This window comes from Spermophilus citellus, assembly GCF_964194105.1.
Source record: "Spermophilus citellus genome assembly, chromosome: 11".
Classification (NCBI taxonomy): domain Eukaryota; kingdom Metazoa; phylum Chordata; class Mammalia; order Rodentia; family Sciuridae; genus Spermophilus; species Spermophilus citellus.
Window position 1 is genome coordinate 85,484,060 of NC_138192.1, and position 21,855 is coordinate 85,505,914.

General features: G+C 34.8%; 1 protein-coding gene across 1 annotated transcript in view; it reads right to left on the bottom strand.

The window, feature by feature from the left end:
• Positions 1-712: 712 nt before the first annotated feature.
• FRZB (frizzled related protein) overlaps positions 713-21,855 on the bottom strand; it is a 30,485-nt gene continuing 9,342 nt past the window's right edge. The window contains exons 3-6 of the mRNA XM_081260432.1: positions 10,756-10,821; positions 6,056-6,260; positions 5,606-5,669; positions 713-1,917 (exon numbers count right to left, since the gene is read on the bottom strand). Coding sequence (XP_081116558.1) covers positions 1,801-1,917; positions 5,606-5,669; positions 6,056-6,260; positions 10,756-10,821 — 452 coding nt within the window. The 3' untranslated portion in view covers positions 713-1,800. The remainder of the gene's footprint in view (positions 1,918-5,605; positions 5,670-6,055; positions 6,261-10,755; positions 10,822-21,855) is intronic.

The window sequence follows — 21,855 nt, forward strand, 5'->3', positions numbered from 1 at the left end:
TCGATCCTCAGCACCACATACAAAGGAAGATGTTGTGTCCGCCGAAAACTAAAAAAAAATAAATAAATATTGAAAAATTCTCTCTCTCTCTTTAAAAAAAAAAAAGAATTCTTCAGTCCTAGAAGCTCAAGTTGAAGCACAAATACCAGGAAGAGCAATTCTGAGGTTCAGCTCCTCATTTTGGATTTCATCACTACCCTGTGACACCCAAACGTACCTTAAGGATATGACAGCAACATCTCGAAAGAGATGCCCCTGCCCTGGCATCAGAGAATGTAGTCCAAAGAGCAGACAGAAAAATTAGCTGAAAGAAACCATATGATAGCCAACAAGCCTACTCAGTCTCCTACAGGCAATGGTAAGAACTCTTTCTTTTGGGGTTAGAGAAGTTGTTGTTGGTTGGAATCTATCAAAAATGGAAAGACAGCACCATTTGCTTCATAAGTTTTATTTCAGCACACCATAGCTTAGAAATTTGGTTCTACTAATATCACACATGTAAACTGCAAGCAAAGAGACTTTCAAGTGATTGGCACATGCTCTAAGGAACCCTGATGGAGGAAGGAAGTTAAAAACATCATTTGTTTCCCATGGTCCCTGGGGGTCTCACTGCAGCTTGGGTAATGAGAATGTAGACTTGGTTCCAAAGGCAGAATAATCTTTCCTGACAACTATAATTCCTTTATTAAACATTTTCAATTGAGCATTAAACAGCACTATACTTTAGACCTGCTTGGGTATGTGAGTGCATAGACACACACATACACACAGATACACACACACCAAGAAAAAAAAAGAAAGAAATTTTTGCACATTTCACTGTCCTGTAAACTACAGCATTTTATAGAGCAACATACCTTTTTAAAGGAATATCCTGGTGCACATGTGTACATACTTTCTTTTCCTGGTCAATACATTAAATCCAATTTATTATGAAAGAAGGGTGGGGACACTTCCACCAACAGGCTTTTTTAGAAGGAAGCAAATTATACAAAACTATGGTGATAACAAGCAGATGCCTAGTTATAATTCACTTCCCTAATGCTGATTAATATACTCATGAACAAATCAAATATATTGCCAAAAGAAGAATGCTACTGTTAATGCCCAAATGGCTACTGGTTTCAATTGTGCTTCTTAATCAGGAAAAATGTTCTTTCCTTGGCTCCTGGCACTGTTTTTTTTTTTTTTTTTTGGCTTCCTGCCAATCTTGGAAATAATTCATCTGTGTGTCATTTCCTCATAAATGCTTCTTCCTGGTGCTTGATTGGTTTGCCTGTACTTGTGTGGCATTTGATTTCAAACTGCCATTTTACCTTTATAAACCTTTAGAACTTTCTAAGCATGAGGAAAATGCCCAAATGGCAGACAAAAATAAGACTGTAATGAGATCAGCAGAGAACGTTTTAAGCATATCTAGCTTTCTGCATTATAGCAGAAATCTCTCCTTACAGCCAATTTTGTTTTTTCCAATCTGGGTGCAGAACATGAAATTAACATCTGGGGACTCCAGCAAAGGGGCCCTAGTATCCACATGTTTAATTTATTGTTATTGCCCCCCTAAAAAAAGTTTTTTCGTGATTACTAAAATAGGAAATGTAATATATTTAAGGATCTAACCCCAGGCCATTAAAAAGGTGGGTGGGGGGAGAAAAACAGAAAATAAAAGTAATATCAGTTACCACATTATTTTTGTAGTAAACAATAGAATGTGACGTGCAATAGTGCAATTTCTTTGCTAGTCCAGCAATGCGAGTCTCAATAGGAAGTCCACTGATGTTACTCTTCGTATTTCAGGATTTAGTTGCGAGCTTGCCGGGGGTTAGAGTTCCTGCCAGACTTCTGATTCTGAGTGGAATCACTAATGCTAGAGTCACTTTTACTCAGTCCAAGATGACGGAGCTTCATATCCCAGCGCTGTGAAATTTAAAAGTGAAAATAAGTCATATGCACCTATCACCAGGGTCACTATTTCTATGACTTTTAACAATGAGATAAGAATGCCAGGTCAGATCTCTAAAGCACTTTGCTACTTTCCCAAAAGTATAAAATCCATATCCCAGGGTAATAAAGGAACTGTACTCTATGAACATAGTGCTCAGATTTTAAAAAGCATAAAGTTGGGCATTGATAATATGTTTAATAATACTTTCATATCAAAGCTTAAAATTAAAATTTCCATATTTATAAATGGTGATGCAAATATCTACCAGTATCTGTGAGTATTTCTTGAGGTGACATACAAATGGAAGATTTATATACAGAATTTGTAGGAGGGGTTATTTTTCATCTTCTTCTCTAAAGAAAACATAACAGTATAGACTTTTAAAACCTGTTTGAACTGGGCATGGTGGCACACATCTGTAATCCCAGTGACTCAGGAAGTTGAGACAGGAGGATCCCAAGTTCAAAGCCTGCCTCAGCAACTTAGGGATGCCTTAAATAATTTAGCAAGACCCTTCCTCAAAATAAGAAATAAAAAGCACTGGGGGTGGGGACTAGGATCGTGGCTTAGTGGTAGAGTGCTCACCTAGCAGATGCAAGGTCCTGGGTTCGATCCTCAGCACCACATAAAAATAAATAAATAAAATAAAGGTATTGTGTCCAACTATAACTAAAAAAATATATTTAAATAAAAAGGACTGGGAATATTGTTCAGTGGTTAAGCAATCCTGGGTTTAATCCCTGGTACCAAAAATAAATAATAAATAAAACCTGTTTGATGTGAGCAATTAAAAATATGGAAGGATGGTGTCTCTAAAATATTTTTATAAGCAATGTCTACCAACTGCAACAAATAAAACAGACAAGATCCTGCCCTTCTTTAATTTCTTTGGTCTGTTTTGTGGTTCTAGGGATTGAACTTGGTATACTCTACCACTGAAATATATCCCTAGCTCTTTTAATTATTTTTTTATTTTGAGACAGTTGCCCAGGCTGGCCTTGAACTTGTGATCCCCTGGCTGCAGCCTCCCAAGTAACTGGGATTACTGTGAGTTATTGTGCTAGACTTCATTCTGTTTTATAAAGCAATAATTGCAATGTTTTAATAACCACTTTCACATTTACTAACAGTACATATTAACAATGCCAAAAATGTTTACATATAATGTAAGAAATTAAATGGAAGTTATGTTTGAGAATGTAGGTGGTGAATAAGGACTACAGATATATTTCTCAAACTTTGATGAACATAGAAATCACCTCAGGATCTTGGGATAGGGATGTAGCTCAGCAGTAGAGCTCTTGCCTAGCATGAGTGAGGCCCTGAGTTCAATCCTCAGAACACACACACACACACACACACACACACACACACACACACACAAAGGTACATTCTTATTTTGTAGGTCTGGGATGGGGCTCAAAGTCATCATATCTAATACTCTCTGAGGTGATGCCTATTTTACTGGTCTAAGGATCACACATTAAGTAGTAAGAAGCTAATGATCAGATGGCTCAAGTTTAAATCCTCACTGCCCCACTTACTTACAATGCAAAGTTTTTTTTAATTTAATGAACCTCATTTCCATAATTTCTACACTGAAATTAATAATAGAACCTATTTATGATTGTTCTGAAAATTGACTAAAAATATCTAGTGATAGCACATACTAAGTTAGCTATTACTATTTTTCTATTACTGAAAATAAGTCTTCTTTTCAGCATATTTTACTCCACTATCTTATAGTTTCCATATTTTTTTAAAAAAAAATTCTGATCACAGCTCCCCAAGGCAATCCAAATATCTTGATTTGAACAATCTGCTATAACAGAGACTTAGGTAAACCAATCATTTGTATGGAAAAACCCTAAAACCTTCTTTTAAAAATACTTAATCCACCCACCTATAGAGAAAACATCAGCTGAAAAGGGCAACTTTGATTAAATAAAAAACTAATATCTTCCATAAGATTATTTTGTATAGTCTGAAGTTCACTGGTCAACTAAAATAGGGATCTCAATAATTCTGGTCAAAGAGACTTTCCACTCAAATACTTTGGCCCCTACTAGGTACATACAAATAAAAAATGGTTCGAGTTATTGGTTTATTTCTTCCATTAGTATGTTTAAATCCAGACTGTGAACATAAATGATCTCACAATAACTCTGTGAGTTCCCCATGGCAAGCAAGGTAAACACGTTGTCCCCTTACTAAGAGAAGGGACAGACAAGCCAGGCATCCTGTGGACAAGGGCAGCAGTGAGGCTCCTTACCCACCCTGCAGCAGAGATGTCGAAAGCTCTTCCAACCAGTGCAGGAATTTAGGACAAATTCCTGTTCTGCATTAGCAGGCAGAAAACCAAATTAAAAGGACAGGAAGAAATTCCAACATGCTGAAGAAGAGCCACTTCTTTAGTAAACACCAAACTAACTGAAGAGAGACATAAGCCTAGAATGGTGATAAGTCTGCACTTGGAGTGCACCTCTCTTTGACAAATATGTGGAGAAAAGGGAACTTAACCAGTGATAGTTTCTCCCTGCAAAAGAGTGCCCTCTACATTTTTTGTAGGTCACTTAAATTCAAATGTGTCTGCTATGCCGAGTGCCAGATGTATAAGATCAACTGCCCAGGGGTGTTTAACTTACTCTGTAAATGTTTCCCAAGCCTTCAGACTTTCAGAAGGAAGAGGATGTATTATGTTTGGTACAGTTCCCACCCCCCACCCCCACTCTTAACACATATCCTTTGAGATTCTTTGACCCCCTATGTATCACCCCCCACATTCCTTTCTTTGAAACAGATCTGCTTAGTACTGTAAGAAGAAATGAAACCTTCTATAATGAAGTAATTTCCTACTTCATTTTTCTTTATATCAATTTCAGAATCTAAGAATTCTTGGATTAAAAATAAAGCTACAGTACTGTTGTAAAGACCTACTCTGGTCAGGCAGGCAGATGATTCAGGCTAAACCTCGTGTGTTAGGAATTATTGTCTATGCATTGGACAACTTTGGTATTTTCCTACCACCATTTATTTTCCCTTCTTACAGAACCATAATTTGTTCAAGGAAGTCTTACACCTAAAGGGGGAAAAAATCCTAGCCTCTCTTGCAGCTAGGAAATGGATATATATATATATATATATATATATATATATATATATATATATCCACTTCTGATCAAAAGTCCTAAGAAAAAATTGCTGAAGCTCTTGGAAATCCCTTTTTGCCTCTCCTTTCTTTCTACCTGAAATGAAATGTGATGCTGGAGGCACAGAAGCCATCTTGTAACCCCCAGATAACTGTGAGGATGAAAGCAACACCCTAAAAACATGGCAAAGCATTAAGCAATCAGGTGCCTGGAGCCCTAATGATAATGTGGAGCCTCCCTACCAGAAATGGACTAACTAAAGCTTGACTTACGAGACGTTGTGGCAACTATAGTTTGATCTCTGATATACAGGGAGCTCATTCCTTAAATGAGATATTAAAGACAAGCTGGCAAACTCAGTTCTTACAAATTATATATACACACACACACATTTTTATATATTATATTTTAAAGTTTTAATATTCTCATGTGGTTGTAAGTGACAGGTGGCTGGTTTTCTACTTTTATTTTCTGTACACTGTAATACTTTGAACATGAAATATAGGCTTACCTTAACTTTTTTGCCAAGTCGATCCTTCCATTTCTCAGCTATAGAGCCTTCCACCAAAAGTAACCTGTGTTTTTTTAAACAAGCACCATTTTTGAAAAAGTAAAGCATTCTTTTAAAAAAACATAAGGAATCTAGTGCCAAAAATGACTACGTATGTTTATTCTAGAATAGGAGAACCCAGTTTGAGAACAGTAATTGTTAACCTTTTGGGAGTCATGGTTAAAAACAAAGCTAGGATTTCTGTCTCCAGAAAAAAATTCCCACCCATAAATTGCATGCACAAACTTTGCTATCCAATATATGAAATTCAGAGATCCAGTTACAACCTATCTGCAATATCCAAGAAGACAAAAAGTCCTAAGGTAAAGATGCCACAGTAAGGTCTCTAAAAAGAAACTCAGAGGGTAGGGGAAGCAAAGACATTATTCTGAACCCCAAGGTGTGAGTTACCTGGAGCGTTCCTCATCTTCATAGCCCATGATGATGTACTCCTCATTGACAGTAAGTGGAGGACACAGGCAGCCAGAGCTGGTGTGAAGGTTGATGGTGTCCCTTGGGATGTTCACCAGAGACGACTTGAGAACCTCCTTCACCTCCACCACTGCAGTCACATCATGGCACTTGGTCTTGACCTCTTTGACCTTAGCCCTGATGACTGTGATAGAGGACAACAAAGCTGATGTGCTGTTTCATAACACACAAGCGCCCTATTCAAAATAGACAATGAGGCTTCTTTCCAGCCAATTCTTATCCAATTGATGCTCAGTGTTTGAGAAGAGATTTTGCCTGAGCCTACAGTGAGTGATAAACTAAATAACATGCCTACCGTCCAAGTGCTCAGCTCCATCCCCTTCTAATTTGTGTGTATGTGTATATTTGCATGTATAATGCATATATGTGTGTGTTTCATTTTGAAAAATCCAATTAGATTATCAAAGGTTGAGTGAATAATCTGATACAATTTTCCCCAAAATTTTAATTTTAGATATGTGTGTATACATATATGCAATCCCAAATGCTGCCAACAAGAATCTAGACTATATTAATTTCACCACATGTAAAGACCTGTATTCACCATGCTTTGCTTCTGCTGCAGGGCCTATTAATAGGTTTCTCGTTGAGAGTCTTTTTAGTGTTATAAGCTGTCTTGTTTAATAGTGTTCCCAAATTCGTTCATCAATCTTTTCATTATCTCATTTTAGCTCACTCTTCCTTTGTTTCAGTGCATATTATCTTTTATGCTCCCCTTTAAGCATACTAAATTTTCTTCTAAAACATGGCTAGACCTTGTTTTCTGCATCTATCTACTCAGAATTCAGATGCTCTAGTACTCCTCCCCATGGTGTATTGTGGGGTCCATTTTAATATGCCAATTGCATCAATCTACCTCTCACAATAGAGGCACAGGCACTGGACCTCCACTTTCAAGAGTCAGCTTCACTGCTCAATGTGAAGACAAATTGCCTTCAGATGTAAAATCAAAGTAGTTGACTTAGAACCTAGAAAGCACAGGAGCTGGGGATGCAGCTCAGTGGTAGAGCACTTGCCTAACATGTATGAGGCTCTGGATTACATCCCCAGCACCACTAATAATAATAATAATAATAATAATAATAATAATAATAATAATAATAATAATAATAATAATTAGGAAGCACAGTTCTGCTAGTTTTCAGTAGTTCTCCTTTGAAAGAGCCAAATTCTTTAGATTCCTACTTCTGGTAAATAAGTTTTTTAACAAAAAGGTTTTTTTTAAAAGGCAAGAAAAGTCAGGCACAGTGGCACATACATATAATCCCAGCAACTCAGGAGGCTGAGGCAAGATGTTCACAAGTTCAAAGCCAGCCTCGACAACTTAGCAGGACCCTAAGTAACTTAGCAAGACCCTGTCTCAACATGAAAATAAAAAGTGGGCTGGGGATTTAGCTCAATGGTTAAGCACCTTTGAGTTCAATTCCTGGTACCAAAATAAATAAATAAAGCTAGAAAGATGTAAAAAATGTCAATTAGTAAGAGGTCAGTAGCATTTGCTCAGGGGTCCTCATTGCTCTACTTCAATGTCCACGGATGTTTTATAGTGGAGAACAGAATCTATCCAAATGAATATACATTTTGAAAGATTCTTGGTCTGCAATCAATCTGCAAACTTCTTTCATCTGAGGACCTTCCCATGAGTTTTAAGTGCTCAAGATGATAAGGGATTGGAAAAAGTAATCCACACAGATATAAAGCCAGCTAATAAACAATTTCTCCATCAATGTTCCAACTCCATCACAGAAACTTAATATTCTACCAATACAACCTACATCTGATAGAAATTCAGGTACTGAAAAATTTCTAAAATACTTTAGAATGAAATCTTATTTCAGCCTTCAGAGAATTCGTTGCCTGAGTATGAGAATTTAAAGCAAACAAAATAAAACTGCCTAACTGCCCCTGCCTGGTTTGATTTGCAAGTAACCTTTCTATTTGTGTCCTCTTGATTCTGAATTTTAACGGGAGATAAGATTGCCCTTTTTGAAATGTTGTTTGAGAGAATCAGACGATAAATTTTTAACCCCAGCTCGCAGACATGTTTTTGTGTCCTGGCTTATACGAATGTGCTTCATGGCATCCATCAACCATTAGAGATTAGTGAACTGTGCAAATGTTCTCAAGCTAATGATTTATTTACCCAGTGTGTCTACTATTTTCATTAGAAATTTTTAGCACATGTACCCGCTCCAAAATAAATATCTCTCTACAAGACCTACTTTATTATTCAAGTAATTTTGTTAAAACTCAAGAGTTTGTAACTGAATTAATCTGAATGAAGCAGCAGTTTTGTCTGAGTTACCAACTGCTCCTATGCCTATTTGGACAGAAGCAAATATACAAAATAAAAATCAACATATCTTGAAAGTAAAAATATATTTCCTTTTCAGAGTTTTTCCTTCTATTCAATCATGGGAGCACCTGCCTTGCCCCCCAAATTTGTAAGTCTCAGACAAATGATAATCCTTACACTATGGACGGTCTGGTTATTGATTGATTCTGAAAAAAGTTTTTTCCTCTTTTAAAATCACGATCCATATCCCATTTCATTTTATGACGTTCATACAGCTACCTTGTCCAGAATCTTCTCTTTCCAGGGATTTGTAACAACTAGTATTTTAATTTTTAACAAAGATAGTAGCATCAAACATTTCACACCAAGAAGTTGGATAAAGTAAAAAATTATAAGTAAAATGGAACTGACGATATTTCCCTGATATAAAATTATATTTTAATTTTTATTGTAACTATACTTAAACATTCATATAGCATTTTTCAATCTTAAAAAGCTAGTCTAAAAATTAAGATCTCCCTTTTCCTTGAGGCTTTTCACATCAATTCACACAGGGAAGGTCTTCAGATAAGCAGTCAGGCATTTGACTTCTTAGATAAACATAACCTTCTAACCTTGGAAAGTGTCCATCACCAGCTAGGAAAAGCCATCCACTTAAGATGAGTAATAAACCAAAAAAGTAAAAATTGATTTCACTGAAGGAAACTTTCAGAAACTAAGTCAGAAACTAAGTGCATTTATTTTAAAGAGATTTAACTAGACTGAGAATTTTCAGCTTTGTTCTTCTTAATACATAGTATTTCTGAAGATATCAAAGATTACTTTAGAGTCTTATCCATTTCCCTCTTTCCAAGTTGCAAAAGTATAGAAGTAAATCTGCTCTATATATCCTATGTCCTTGAAAATAGAACACATAAACACAAGAAGACTCTCATTTTAAAAATAATGTTCATGTTAAGAGTCTGTTTAATTACCGTGTTTACTCATTGACTTAGCATCAATAGTTGACTGCAGACAGATTAAGTAACTCGACCTTTATCAGTTTTACAGATACAGGCTGAGTGAGCATTCCTAATCCAAAAATCTAACACCCAAAACTCTTTGAGCATCAATGCAACACTAGAAGTTCAAAAGTGCATACCTGACCTCATGTGACAAGTCACAATCAAAATGCAGGTACATTAAAAATATATAAAATTACCTTTAGGCAGTGAATATAGGTATATATAAGATATAAATAAATTTTGTGTTTAGATTTGGGTCCCATTCCCAAGATATCGCATTAAACATATGAAAGTACTCTAAAATCTCAAAAAAAAAAAAACTATAACCTAAAATATTTCTAGTCCTAGGTATTTCGGATAAGGGATATTCTCAACCTGTTCTAAAAAGAAAAACACAATGCCAAAGGAATTCGGTAAACATTAATTAGTCCCATATTTTATCAACTGGAAAACTCTAGTAATTTCTCCTTGTAAATATGTTGGTAATATTTATGACACCAAAGCACGTCAGTACAAAATCACGTTCAAAAATACCTTATGAGAACACAAAAATCCATTACGAATAATTGATAAAGGAAAAACTTAGGTGTACTAGTCATTGATAAAATGAGAACAGTATTATTTTTCATTTGGAGTTGAGAAAAACAAACAAGTGAGTATTTGGAAACCATCCAGCACAGTCCCTGATACAGAGACAAAAGGTTTCTTCAACCTTCAAAGGTACTCAGATACATTTGTGTTGGTAGCTCTTTGATTGATATTAGTTTACCTGAATGTCACATTTTTAGGTCAAGCTAGATAGCAAAACATAAAAGTTACTGAATATCAACAACACCTAGTAAGTGTTATTTCCAAGTGTTATTTCCACTGGTCTATCCCAGTCCCATGGGATAGACCAAAGAACCACGTTTGACCTTAACCCTTCTGGTACATCAAAGTGCTCTTCTGTTCACCCCTGTGTAGCACAACTGATGGCCCATGCAGCTCCAAACAGGAGCTAAGATACTCCTCTACTTCCCAGGTACAGAAAAACCCATCCATTTTAAAACTTCTGCAAGGTTCCAGCAACACTGCCTGATATGCTCAAAATTGAGCATTTGTCAAGAACTTTGCCCATGTGAGACATTGGTTGAAGCAGGGAAACTATGTTCTTAAAGTTGTCCTTCTTGATTTGCTTTTAACCCTTTTTATTTAAACAACACTACTTATTTTCATGTGTGTAAGCATGCACCACACACACACACACACACACACACACACACACACACAAACACAGACCTAGAAAGTAACTTATGAGTCACCCATGAAGTTAGCCTTACCATAGTTGTAATTGTTCCGGAAATAGGTCTTCTGTGTAGCTCTAATAGGCTTACATTTGCAGCGTTCTGAAAAATACATTTTAATTATAAGCAAATGTTCCATATTAGTTTTATTTACTCATATTTTTGGTAAGACTACATATGACTTCAGTGGTAAAAAGGCTCTTTGCAACTCTGTCTCTCTTTTTCCTGGAAATATGCACCTGTTACTTCTATCAATATAGCCTCGTATTCAATGTCTGTATATTCTTAAATTACCACTCTCTAACCAACTATCCAAATCCTGAGAAAACACTGTTCATCCCCATACATGAGATAAGCAGGACCCAAATCCTGAAAAAGACTTGTTCAATGCTTATGCAAGTAGAATGGATGCCCGCTGAGAGCAATTCTCTACATATACTCAGGTTGCTGGCCCATGGCTGTGGAATATTACCTGATGTTTACACATATTTTACAGATTACACAGCACTCTTCCAAATATTACATCCCAGATCTGAAACCTACTTGGGAAGATAAGCAGGTATTGCTACAACCCAGTGAACTTAATGAGCCCCTCACACAGGTAGAACAGATGCCATTACATGCAATAGTATCTTTACACTTTTTGGAGGAAATCACTATGTACATATTTTGAAAACAGAAATTCCATATTTTAAAAATATCTGGCACATAATTGCTTAAAGCATGACCCGAACACACTTTATGTTGGACAGATGAATGTAAAAAAAAGTTCTAATTATCTCAAAATATTTTATCTTTAGATCATTTAACATCATGCAGAGTAGATTTTTATACATTTTATAGAAGAGATTACTTAGCTAAGAAATATACTCCATAAGCATGGTAAATTATTAGCAATAGCAACATAAAAATGGAAAGTAATACACAGACCTAGAAACATAAAAATGGAAAATAACACACAACCCTAGATAGTATGAGTCATCATGAAGTTAGCCTTACCATAGCTGTAATTACCTCAGAAAATATTTGATTATATATAGTCTTTTACAAATAGTACCACAGAGAAAGATCCATTAAAAATTAAATGCTATGAGTTTCCTCTATTTTAACACAGAAAAGGGGGAAAAAAGAACACATGAATCAGAGAAAAGTACCTAACAAAATAGTTTTGTTTAAAACGTGTTTTATGATCAGGTATGGTGATGCACACCTGTAATCCCAATGACTCGGGAGCTGAGGCAGGAAGATTGCAAGTTCGAGGCCAACCTCAGCAATTTAGCAAGACCCTGTCTCAAAACATAAAAAGTTCTGTGGATATAGCTCAGGGGTAAAGCACCCCTGGGCTCAACCCCAAGTTCCAAAAATTAATTAATTATTTAATTTAATTTAATTTAAAAATTAAAAGTATGTATGTTAGCATGAGAACAATGAAAGGCTGACACTTTTGTTGACTGCTGGCTATTGTATTTTCTAATCCAAACAAATTTTATGTCCTTTGAATCTGTAAATAAGTGACAGCAGTCCCAAGAGGAGTAGCATGATTTCTGTCAGTTTCAAGTCCTAGAAATAAGTTTCTCCTCTAGAGACAGGTCACAGCAGCAACTAGTGTTCCTCCATAAGAGAACTGGGAATTTCTCAGTGTTACACAAGGCATCTTCCTGCCTTGTTCCATAGGGAATTTTTAATTCGAGATTTCTGTGATTAACAATCTCAGCTAAATAAACAATGGGTGATATCAGTGCTTGTTGCTATTTTGAGGAAGACTACTGCAAAAATAACTCTTATTAACAAACTGTTTATATTCCCATTTCAAAGAAAATGGAAGGCTATCTAGCTCTTGGCTTCTTATACAGTTGATTTATTTTATATAAAATGTTATGCTGTTATACATTTTTAAAGAGAGAGATCCTTAATGTTAGAATATGTCTAAAGAAATAAATGCTCTTGTCTTTGATTTATCCTCATACTGATATGAACTTTTATTTAAAAATAAATAAATAAATATCTATTAAAAATAATACCTACAGGAGCTGGGGGTATAACTCAGTAACAGAGCACTTGCCTAACAAGTGCAAGGCCCTGAGTGCAATCCCCAGCACACAAAAATATGTTAATATAATAATAATAATAATAATAATAATAATAATAATACATGTAGATAAATTATCTACACATTTGTAATTCTTCAGAAATTTGCTGATATTCTAATAAAAAACATTTGGCAAAAAAAATAGCAACTGTCACTGAATTGAATTTAATTTGATGTTACCCATATAACTTTGCTTAAAGCATAAACAAATGTATTCCATAAAACTTCCCAGGCAGATAAAGAATTTTAATTATATTATAATTAAATCTGACTTAAGAAGATTTCAAGAAATTACGTATACAATTGTATATACATAATTAGACTATTACCTAATAGCTGATGAGCTAAGCAATTTATTCTTGAGACCACAATTTGCTCATCTGCAAGGCACTTTTTACCCCAGCTGTCTCTGAGGAAAAAGTGCCATAATGCATGTAGATATGCCCCAATTCCTAGCTATTGCTATAAGTAAACATCTGTCTAGTCAAAAGTAACTAATAACTCAATAAATTAACAGAGTAATAAGGAGAAGTAGAATTTTATATCCACAAGCTTCACATGTGAAAGAACTTCCTTTCATTATTTATGCTTACTCAACACAAACATATTCATGAAAAGTATATCTTAGGTCGATGGATAGGAAACATTATCCCTCTTTTAAATTGTGTTCACAAACATCCATACTGTTTACAAAAGCCTTAAAACTAGGAAATTGCAAAGTCATGGAAGGAGACATTGCATGAAATATTTATTATATTTTTTGTGCCCATCACCCTAAATCAAAGCAATGGTTTATTTTTCTTTGCTACCAACAGATGATTTCCTGATAGTTGGACATTTTATTGGGCCCTAGCATCACTCTTGTCACTAGTTTAATTGTTTGCAGTCTTCTTCTCCCAGCTTCCCAATGGCATACGGTTTTCAAGTTTGGGTTTCTATACTGGCAAAATAAAATCTAATATTTACTGAACTTTGCACAAAACCATTAGATATGATTTTCTTATGGTTCGCTGTTGAAAAGAAATGCATATGAAGGAAATAAGAGTCTGACCTGGTGTTTTATCTAAGAGAAAAAATATATATATTTAAAAAGTTGAAGGAGCAGCTTTGATAAAAAAGAAAATAGACCAAGTGAAGATAAAGATCTCCAAATTTGAGTAAAGTTTTAATATCAGCAGTTCATTTACCTGGAAGCCTTGAATTAAGCGCAATATCCTGAATCATGGGACAGTGTGCAGGGCTACATCCCAATAGCAACCATGGGCTATGATGGGCCATTGACCTGGGCAAGTGCTTCCTCACATTCCTGCACTCCTCTCATTCGATTCTTTCAATCACTCTCCTAGAATTAATGCTCTGCTATTTCTCTATTACTGAACCTGAGGCCTGCTTATTATTCTAGTACAAACATGACTTATTCCCCTAATACAAACTTGAGAAGTTAACATGCCCTGCACCTCCTAGAACTTGGTTTGCAACTTGGGAAGCGCTCCCCAGCATCCTGCAAAGTGAGAGCAATGAGCAACTTCCCTCTCCAAAGTGATTTTCTAATAATTAAATTATTAGTTCAAAGAGGAAAATGAACATATCCTTTATTTTTTAGTTTGATATATAATAGAGTTATTTATTAAAAAACGTATGAGAAAAGTAGTATTTTTTTCTCTTTTTTAAATTTTTTTTGTTATTGGATGTTCAAAACATTACAAAGCTCTTGACATATCATATTTCATACATTTGATTCAAGTGAGAATAGCAGTATTTTTGACACAGTTTTATGAGCTCTAAGGAATTCCAAGTACCAGAAGAAATTATGAATTTTTATATTTACCGGATCTTCACTATTTAACGCAAACTTCTTTGAGTTAGTGCTTAATTATAATATAATTTTCCAACAAGCCCTGACCTTTGTTTGGATTGAACTATTTTGGGTCTCATCCAAAGCTGTAAGACTATAATTAACTTCACCAGATTCCAAAAGTCCTATGATCTTTCATGTACCATGACTTCAGAAAACTATCTTTTAGTGAATATTTTTTTCTGATTTTTCTAGGAAATGATCTGAAATCCGAACTAAAGATTTGTTTTCAAAAAGCAGGAGGTGGATACTATTCTATTTGTGTTAAATTTCCACTTTAATTCCCAAGACTAAACTTTCTAATCATATCAGAGTTCAAGTAATATTAATTTGTGCCAAATACACTGAATGTTTTATATCCTGACACCTGACTCCTGAAACCCACTTGTCCTCTCTCCCTCCATTTTAAGAAACTTAGGGGAAGACAACAGAAAATTTTAAATGATATAGAAAATAAATTTTTCATGATTTGAAGATCTATATCCTTAACTCTGACCTAGTTGAGATTCAGATTTATGTTTTTTACCTGGCTACAAGAAGTGTCTATGAGCATGTACATAGGTAATTTTAAACATCTATTAACATCATCAACCATGAAATTGTCTTTCCTCTATAGAAACGTCCTCAAGCTGGGGCTGTAGCTCAGTGGCAGAGCACTTGCCTAGTATGTGTGGGGCACTGGGTTCCATCCTTGACACTGCATTTACAAAATAACGATAATAAAGGCATGCTGTCCATCTACAATTATGAAAAAATAAAATATAAAAAGAAATGTCCTCTGACTCTGTCACCTTGAGATATTCAACATTCTGTAAATGTGAGGTGGTAAAGAGAAAGAGCACTCACATTTGTTGAACCCTCTTAGTCAACTGCACATTCATTCATGCCATCTACCTATATTTTGGGGGGATCTGTTATATTCCAGACTCTATAATAGTCCTGTGGAACACCTGATGGGCAATGCAGATAATCCAGAAGAGGATACAAACATGGAACAAGTAATTATACACAAAACAACTTATTGTCATGGATGATATATGCTATGAAGAAAAGTACAATGTGTATATATATATATAATGTATATATATATATAATGAGAACAAATGACTTAACCTAAACTGGCTTCAGAGGAAATAATATTTAAGCTTAAAAAATGAGTTCTATTCACCCAGGCAGGAAGTACGTCTTGATATATACAAAAGATAGAGAAGGAAAAGTCCAAAAAGGAGACTGAGGAAGAGCATCCAGTGATGTGGGAGGAAACAAGGGAGGCTGTGGAGTCAGGAAAGCTGAAAAAAGAGGGAGTTCTAAGGAAAAAGGAGGGCAGGCCTCCGTGTTAAATGACCCTCAAAGCTCAAATTAGTTCAGAAATAAAAGGGCCCATTGAGTTTAATTGGCAAGGAGATGACAGGATTCTCAGCAAAAGGGACAATAAGACTTTGAAAGCCAGGACACTTCATCTGCCACATGAGAAAAAGGAGAGAGGGGCACTGATACTGACAGGGCTATAAATTTGTTGGTGGAGGATAAGAGAGTTTCTCCCAACAGCTCTTACCTTCTCATTGCAAGATGAAGTGAAGTTATCAGGCAGGAGGAATGTGAGACTGAGAAGCAGGAGGTGGTGATATGAAGGGACAAAATATGAAGCAGTTATTTGGAAAGACCAGTTTTCCGGGAGATAAAATTACTGGGCAATGTTGGTTGTCAGTCACCCCAGATGAGTGATTTCCAGCAACTAGAGTTGGGAATTTGCCAGGTAAGTATAACAGAGGAAGAGAAGAAAGGGAATTGATGGTGTTTTCAAGAGGATGATTATTACCATAGACAGTGAAATCTCAAGCAGACAGGAGGCCAGGAATTCAACAGATAGTAAGTGGTTGCTGATGGATAGGTCTTCTTAATGGAGCTGGGAGAAAAATAGTAGTGATGGTATCAGAGTCAATGAGCTGGAATAAAAAGAGGTCGTAGGCAAAGAGTGGGATGCCTGAAATTAGGATTATGAAGTTAACATAAGACTAAATGGAAAAGTTCAGGATGTTCTGATAGACATTAAATGGAGCATGAATTTACCAATTGGCCTCCTAGAAGGTTAGTTCCACCATCCTTCTAGAAAGAAGGAGATGAAAAACATCTCTAGATTACACCCCTAGAACCAATCACATTCTCTTGTCCCAGAATTAGAAGTCATCAAATGTACAGTTTATGGAAAACCATAGGGGTTTGTTGTTCCTAGATATTAAAAAACAAAATACCAGAACCCTAGTGTCCTGATGACAATGAGGAAGTGGAGTTGGGGAATAAAACATTGCCATTTCTACAGAACAAGAAAACAAGAACTGTATTAAACCAGGAACAAGACTTAAAAGGCTAGAATTTAAAATGTCACATTGGCATTATGCTCAGAAAAGCCTGTATCATTATGCAATAAACATAATGAAGTTATGAACAGAACTAGATGGATAAATCTCAAGAACGCTATAGTAAGCAAAAGAAGCCAATCAAAAAAGATGTATAATATTATTCCATTTACTTGAAGCTGAAAATCAGATAATACTAATCTATAGTAATAAAAATTAGAACTGTGCTTGCCTAAAGTGGTCACAAGGAAATTTCAAAGGGCAATGTGTATGTTCTCTATCTTGTTCTGGGTCTATATATTTGTCAAAATTCATTGTAGCATACACTTGAGATTTATGCATTTTACAGTAAGCAAATTAAACCTTCATGAACACCATTAGTATAAAAATTCATATAAGATACTCCTTTCATTTTTCTATAAAATGAAGTGTGCCATGACTTAGCAGCCATTCATTACCTGTTTAAAATAATATTTATTTCCTAAACATCTACATAAGGCAAAAATATCATGTTAAATTTTATTTTGGATTAAAGCAGTATATGGAAAATGTGATGAAGTTGGCTGGTGAACCTGTTCAATATAATAAGGCTTTAAAAAGCATAAGTAACATTTGTTCAACTGAGCTATAAAAACAAACCTCAAATATTGTAATAAAGAACTCAATTCAGAGTAATTTGCATTTTTTAAAAGGGAATTGCTTAAGATTGAAAGGACTACCGCTGTATTAATAAGAAAAGAAAGTTTAATTTATTCCTTTAGGATTCACATTTTTTGGAAATTTTAAAATAAACTACCTAATAACATAAGGTTTCTATATCTAAGAGACATTCAGAATATTCAAAATATTGTAAGAATCAATGCAATTCTGATCGTTTTCCATTATGGCATCTAAAGTGTTGCATTTATATGATATACTCTAAAGAGATCAATGAGCAAAAAGACAAAATGAGTTCCACAGCCTTTAGAATGTCCTATGTCTAATCAATGCTAGGCACAGTAAAAGGAGGTAGAGGAAAACGAAGTGCCAGCCACCTGTCTACTCCTTCATTTCATGGTCTTGGTATATAATGTGTCTGGTACAAGCATTCATTACATTTTTGATGAATGGTAGAATAATGGACTGAAACAAGCTATGAAACTTCAGAATCGGGGATCTATAAAATGACAGTGGCACATAATACATAAGAGAGCTGAATGAAGAAATTTTATTTATTTATTTATTTATTTTGTACCAGGGATTGAACTCAGGGGCACTCGACCACTGAGCCACATCCCCAGCCCTATTTTGTATTTCATTTAGAGACAGGGTCTCACTGAGTTGCTTAGTGCCTCGCTTTTGCTGAGGCTGGCTTTGAACTCAAGATGCTCCTGCCTCAGTCTCCAGAGACACTAGGATTACAGGCATGCGCCACCATGCCCAGCAGGAAAAAATTTTTAATGAAAATCTTACTCTAGCTATTAAATATATTATATTTAAAGTACAAGTAGGATAGCTGGAGAGAAGTTTTTATTGGAGGAAAAATGTGGTATTCTACCTGGGAGTTTGATTCAGAACTACCTTCACAATGATCTGTGTAGCTGGATGAACTCTGATAGCAAGAAATCATCATGAGGATAGAGGGAAAGAGGCCAAGCACAGGAGCCTCTGGATGTGCTCACAGATGTGGGGCTCTGGGAGAAGAATTGGGAAAGAGAGGACTGCTGAGGAAAGAGTATCATTGGCTGCAAAGTCATGAAGAAAATCCTGCAGTTACAAGCTACTGTACTATTACAAAAATACTGTTTATCTATCCTAATTCTTTTCCAGTAAAGCATGGAAGCCACCCCAGGTTAATTTGACCTCTAGAATTAGTAAGCATTTGCAGAAGGGAACTCAGGGGTCAGTACAATCTGATTTTATGTTGGGAAACAGACTCAGAAAAATAATTTTGTCATGATTGGGTAGTTAATAAGTGTCAGAAATTAACTACATCTCCTCTAGAGAAATTTGTTCATTTTTAAATATAAACGCTCATAAATTGATTGTCATACCAAAAAATTCCTGGGGAAATTTTTTAAAAATTCTTTTAATAAACATACCTTTTCATCAAATCATGTCACTGTCTGCCTAAATTTTCTGTGCTGCTTTGACAAAGAGACTCAAGGGGAATGAACTATTTTTTCCCCCATATTTCATGCCATACAAATAGAGAGGGTCTATTCCTTTTTATGACAGCAAATTTACAACAGTAAAACCCTCACAAATTGGAAGCTCCTCACAGTCATTATCTCCAAAAGAAAAAAAAAATTGTTAAGCTTTGAGGCAAAGAATAAATTAATTGGAGTGAAAGAATTTCTTTCCCAAATTCCAGACACAAACAGCTTGACACTTTGGAAAGAGGTCAGTATGTGGGTTACAGTGTTTTTGTGCCTTCTTCACTTCCTGCTTTATCATGATCCATCTCAGCTGTTACATTTCTCCAAAGTATAAAATTCTGTGTGTGAACAAATTATATTTTCTTTTCAGAAATATGTCTCCATCAGTGTTTTTTTACAAACAGAATGAGCTTTGGTTTTGCCTGTTGTTTGTTTTCCTCACCCCCATTATACCAGGGAACAGGAAAACAGTTTTAAAAACAGAACAGTAAACACTGAACCTAGGAACACTGCACTCATTCTAGGTAGTTTTACATGTTGTACTATTTTTATATATTGTTTATAGTGTTGCTAATGTCTTCTAACTTTCACAGTGTGATATAAAAAGTGGGTATTTGAAAAAATAATTCTTTAACACTTCGTAAATTTGGCAAAAATTATAAATTTGTAAATTCAGGAATCTCAGTTAATCCTAAACAAGAAAAACTCAAACAAATCAATGGCCAAGCATGTCATAATCTGACTGCTAAAAACTAAAGACAAAGAAAAAATCTTTAAAGCAACTAGAGAAAACAGATGTATTACTTGCAGACGAACAATGATTCATTCATTGCCAGTTTTTCATAAGAAACATTGAAACCAGAAGTGAGCAGAATATTTTAAAGTGCGAAATGGATTGCCAGATCAGAATTCTACATCCAGTGAAAATATCCTTCAGAGGTAAAGGTGAGATGAAGTCATTTTCAGGTGAAGGAAAACAGAGAGCTTATTGCCACCAGAACGGTTCTAAAAGTACTAAGGGAAGTGCCTCAGACAGGAGAGAAAAGATACCAGAAAGAAGCCTGGAACATTGGGAAATAAGAGATAGTAAGCTCTTAAGTTGTTGAAAGTTCTTTTAATGGTCAAAAGAAAAATATAAGACATTATCTCCTGGGGGTATATATTCCCATGCAATTTTATACACGAGCACACTCCCAAGAGTATGTGTGGAAGAGAAGAGGGAAATACATTGAAATAACCCCAAAGAAAGAATGAAATGGAAATGAAAAAGAAAACAAACAAATAGAAAACAAGTAAAATGATAGTCCTGAATACAAACATATTAATAATTACATTAGGTTGAGTGGTCAAATTACACCAATCAAAAGACAAAGACTAACAGAATGGACTAAAAAAAAAAAAAGAATCAACAACAAAAAAACACAATCCAACTATATGATGTCTACAAGAAATTTATTTTTAAAATAATGATAAAAATAAATTCATCAAAAAACAATGTGTAGGTATGTTAAAAGTAGAATGATAGAGAAACACATTGAAAACACTAATTAAAAGAATGCTGGGGTGTTTATATTATTATCAGACAAAAATAGTCTTTAAAGCAGAGACAATTATCAGAGGTGGGAGACACTATGTTTTAAAAATATCAATTCACCATAAGACATAAGAAATACTAAATATGTGCATACCAAATAACAGGACTTCAAAATACATGAAGCAAACCTGACAGAATGAAAAGAAAATCAAAATGCACACAAAAATGTTTGAGATATAAATCTCTCTCAGTGATCAATAAATCTAGCAGACAGGAGACTAGCAATAAAAAAAGAATTAAACAAAGATATTAATCAACTGAATGGAATTGACATTCAAAGAATATTTTACCAAACATCAAAATATACTTTTTTCAAGTACACATTCATCAAGATAGATCACATCCTCATTCTTAGAATAAACTTTAACAAATTTGGAAGAATCTAAATCATATAAAGTATGTTCTCTGACCATAATAGAATTTTAAAGTAACACAAAAAATTTTTTAAAGTAAAATATTTATAACAGGAAAATCCCCAAATATTATTAAATTAATCAGCACAATCCTAGATAATGCATGAGTCAGAGAAAGTCTCAAGGAATTATAAAACATTTTGAACTGAAGAAAAGTGGAAAAAACCTACCAACATTTATAGGCTACAACTAATGCCATTCTTAGATACTTATAGCATTATATTATACTAGAAAAATAAAGAAGAAATGTGTCAAATAATATTAAATATAAGCTTCTACCTTAAAACCAAAGCAAGTAGAAGAAAAAAATAGAAATCAATAAAACTGAAAATAGAAAAACAGTAGAGAAAATGAAGAAACCAAAAGACAGGTCTTTGGATGCATAAAAATAATAACCACTCAAACTTTGATGTTTAGGGGCTGGGAATGTGGCTCAAGCGGTAACGCACGGGGCGCTGGGTTCGATCCTCAGTACCACATAAAATAAAATAAAGATGTTGTATCCACCAAAAACTGAAAAATAATTATTAAAAAATTCTCTCTCTCTCTCTCTCTTTAAAAAATTCTTTTTTTGATGTTTAGAAGACTCAATTTAAAATGGGTAAAACAATTAAACAGACACTTCACCAGAAAAAAAAAAACAGATGTGGACAGAACACTAGCCCATGAAAAGATATTCAATATCATCAA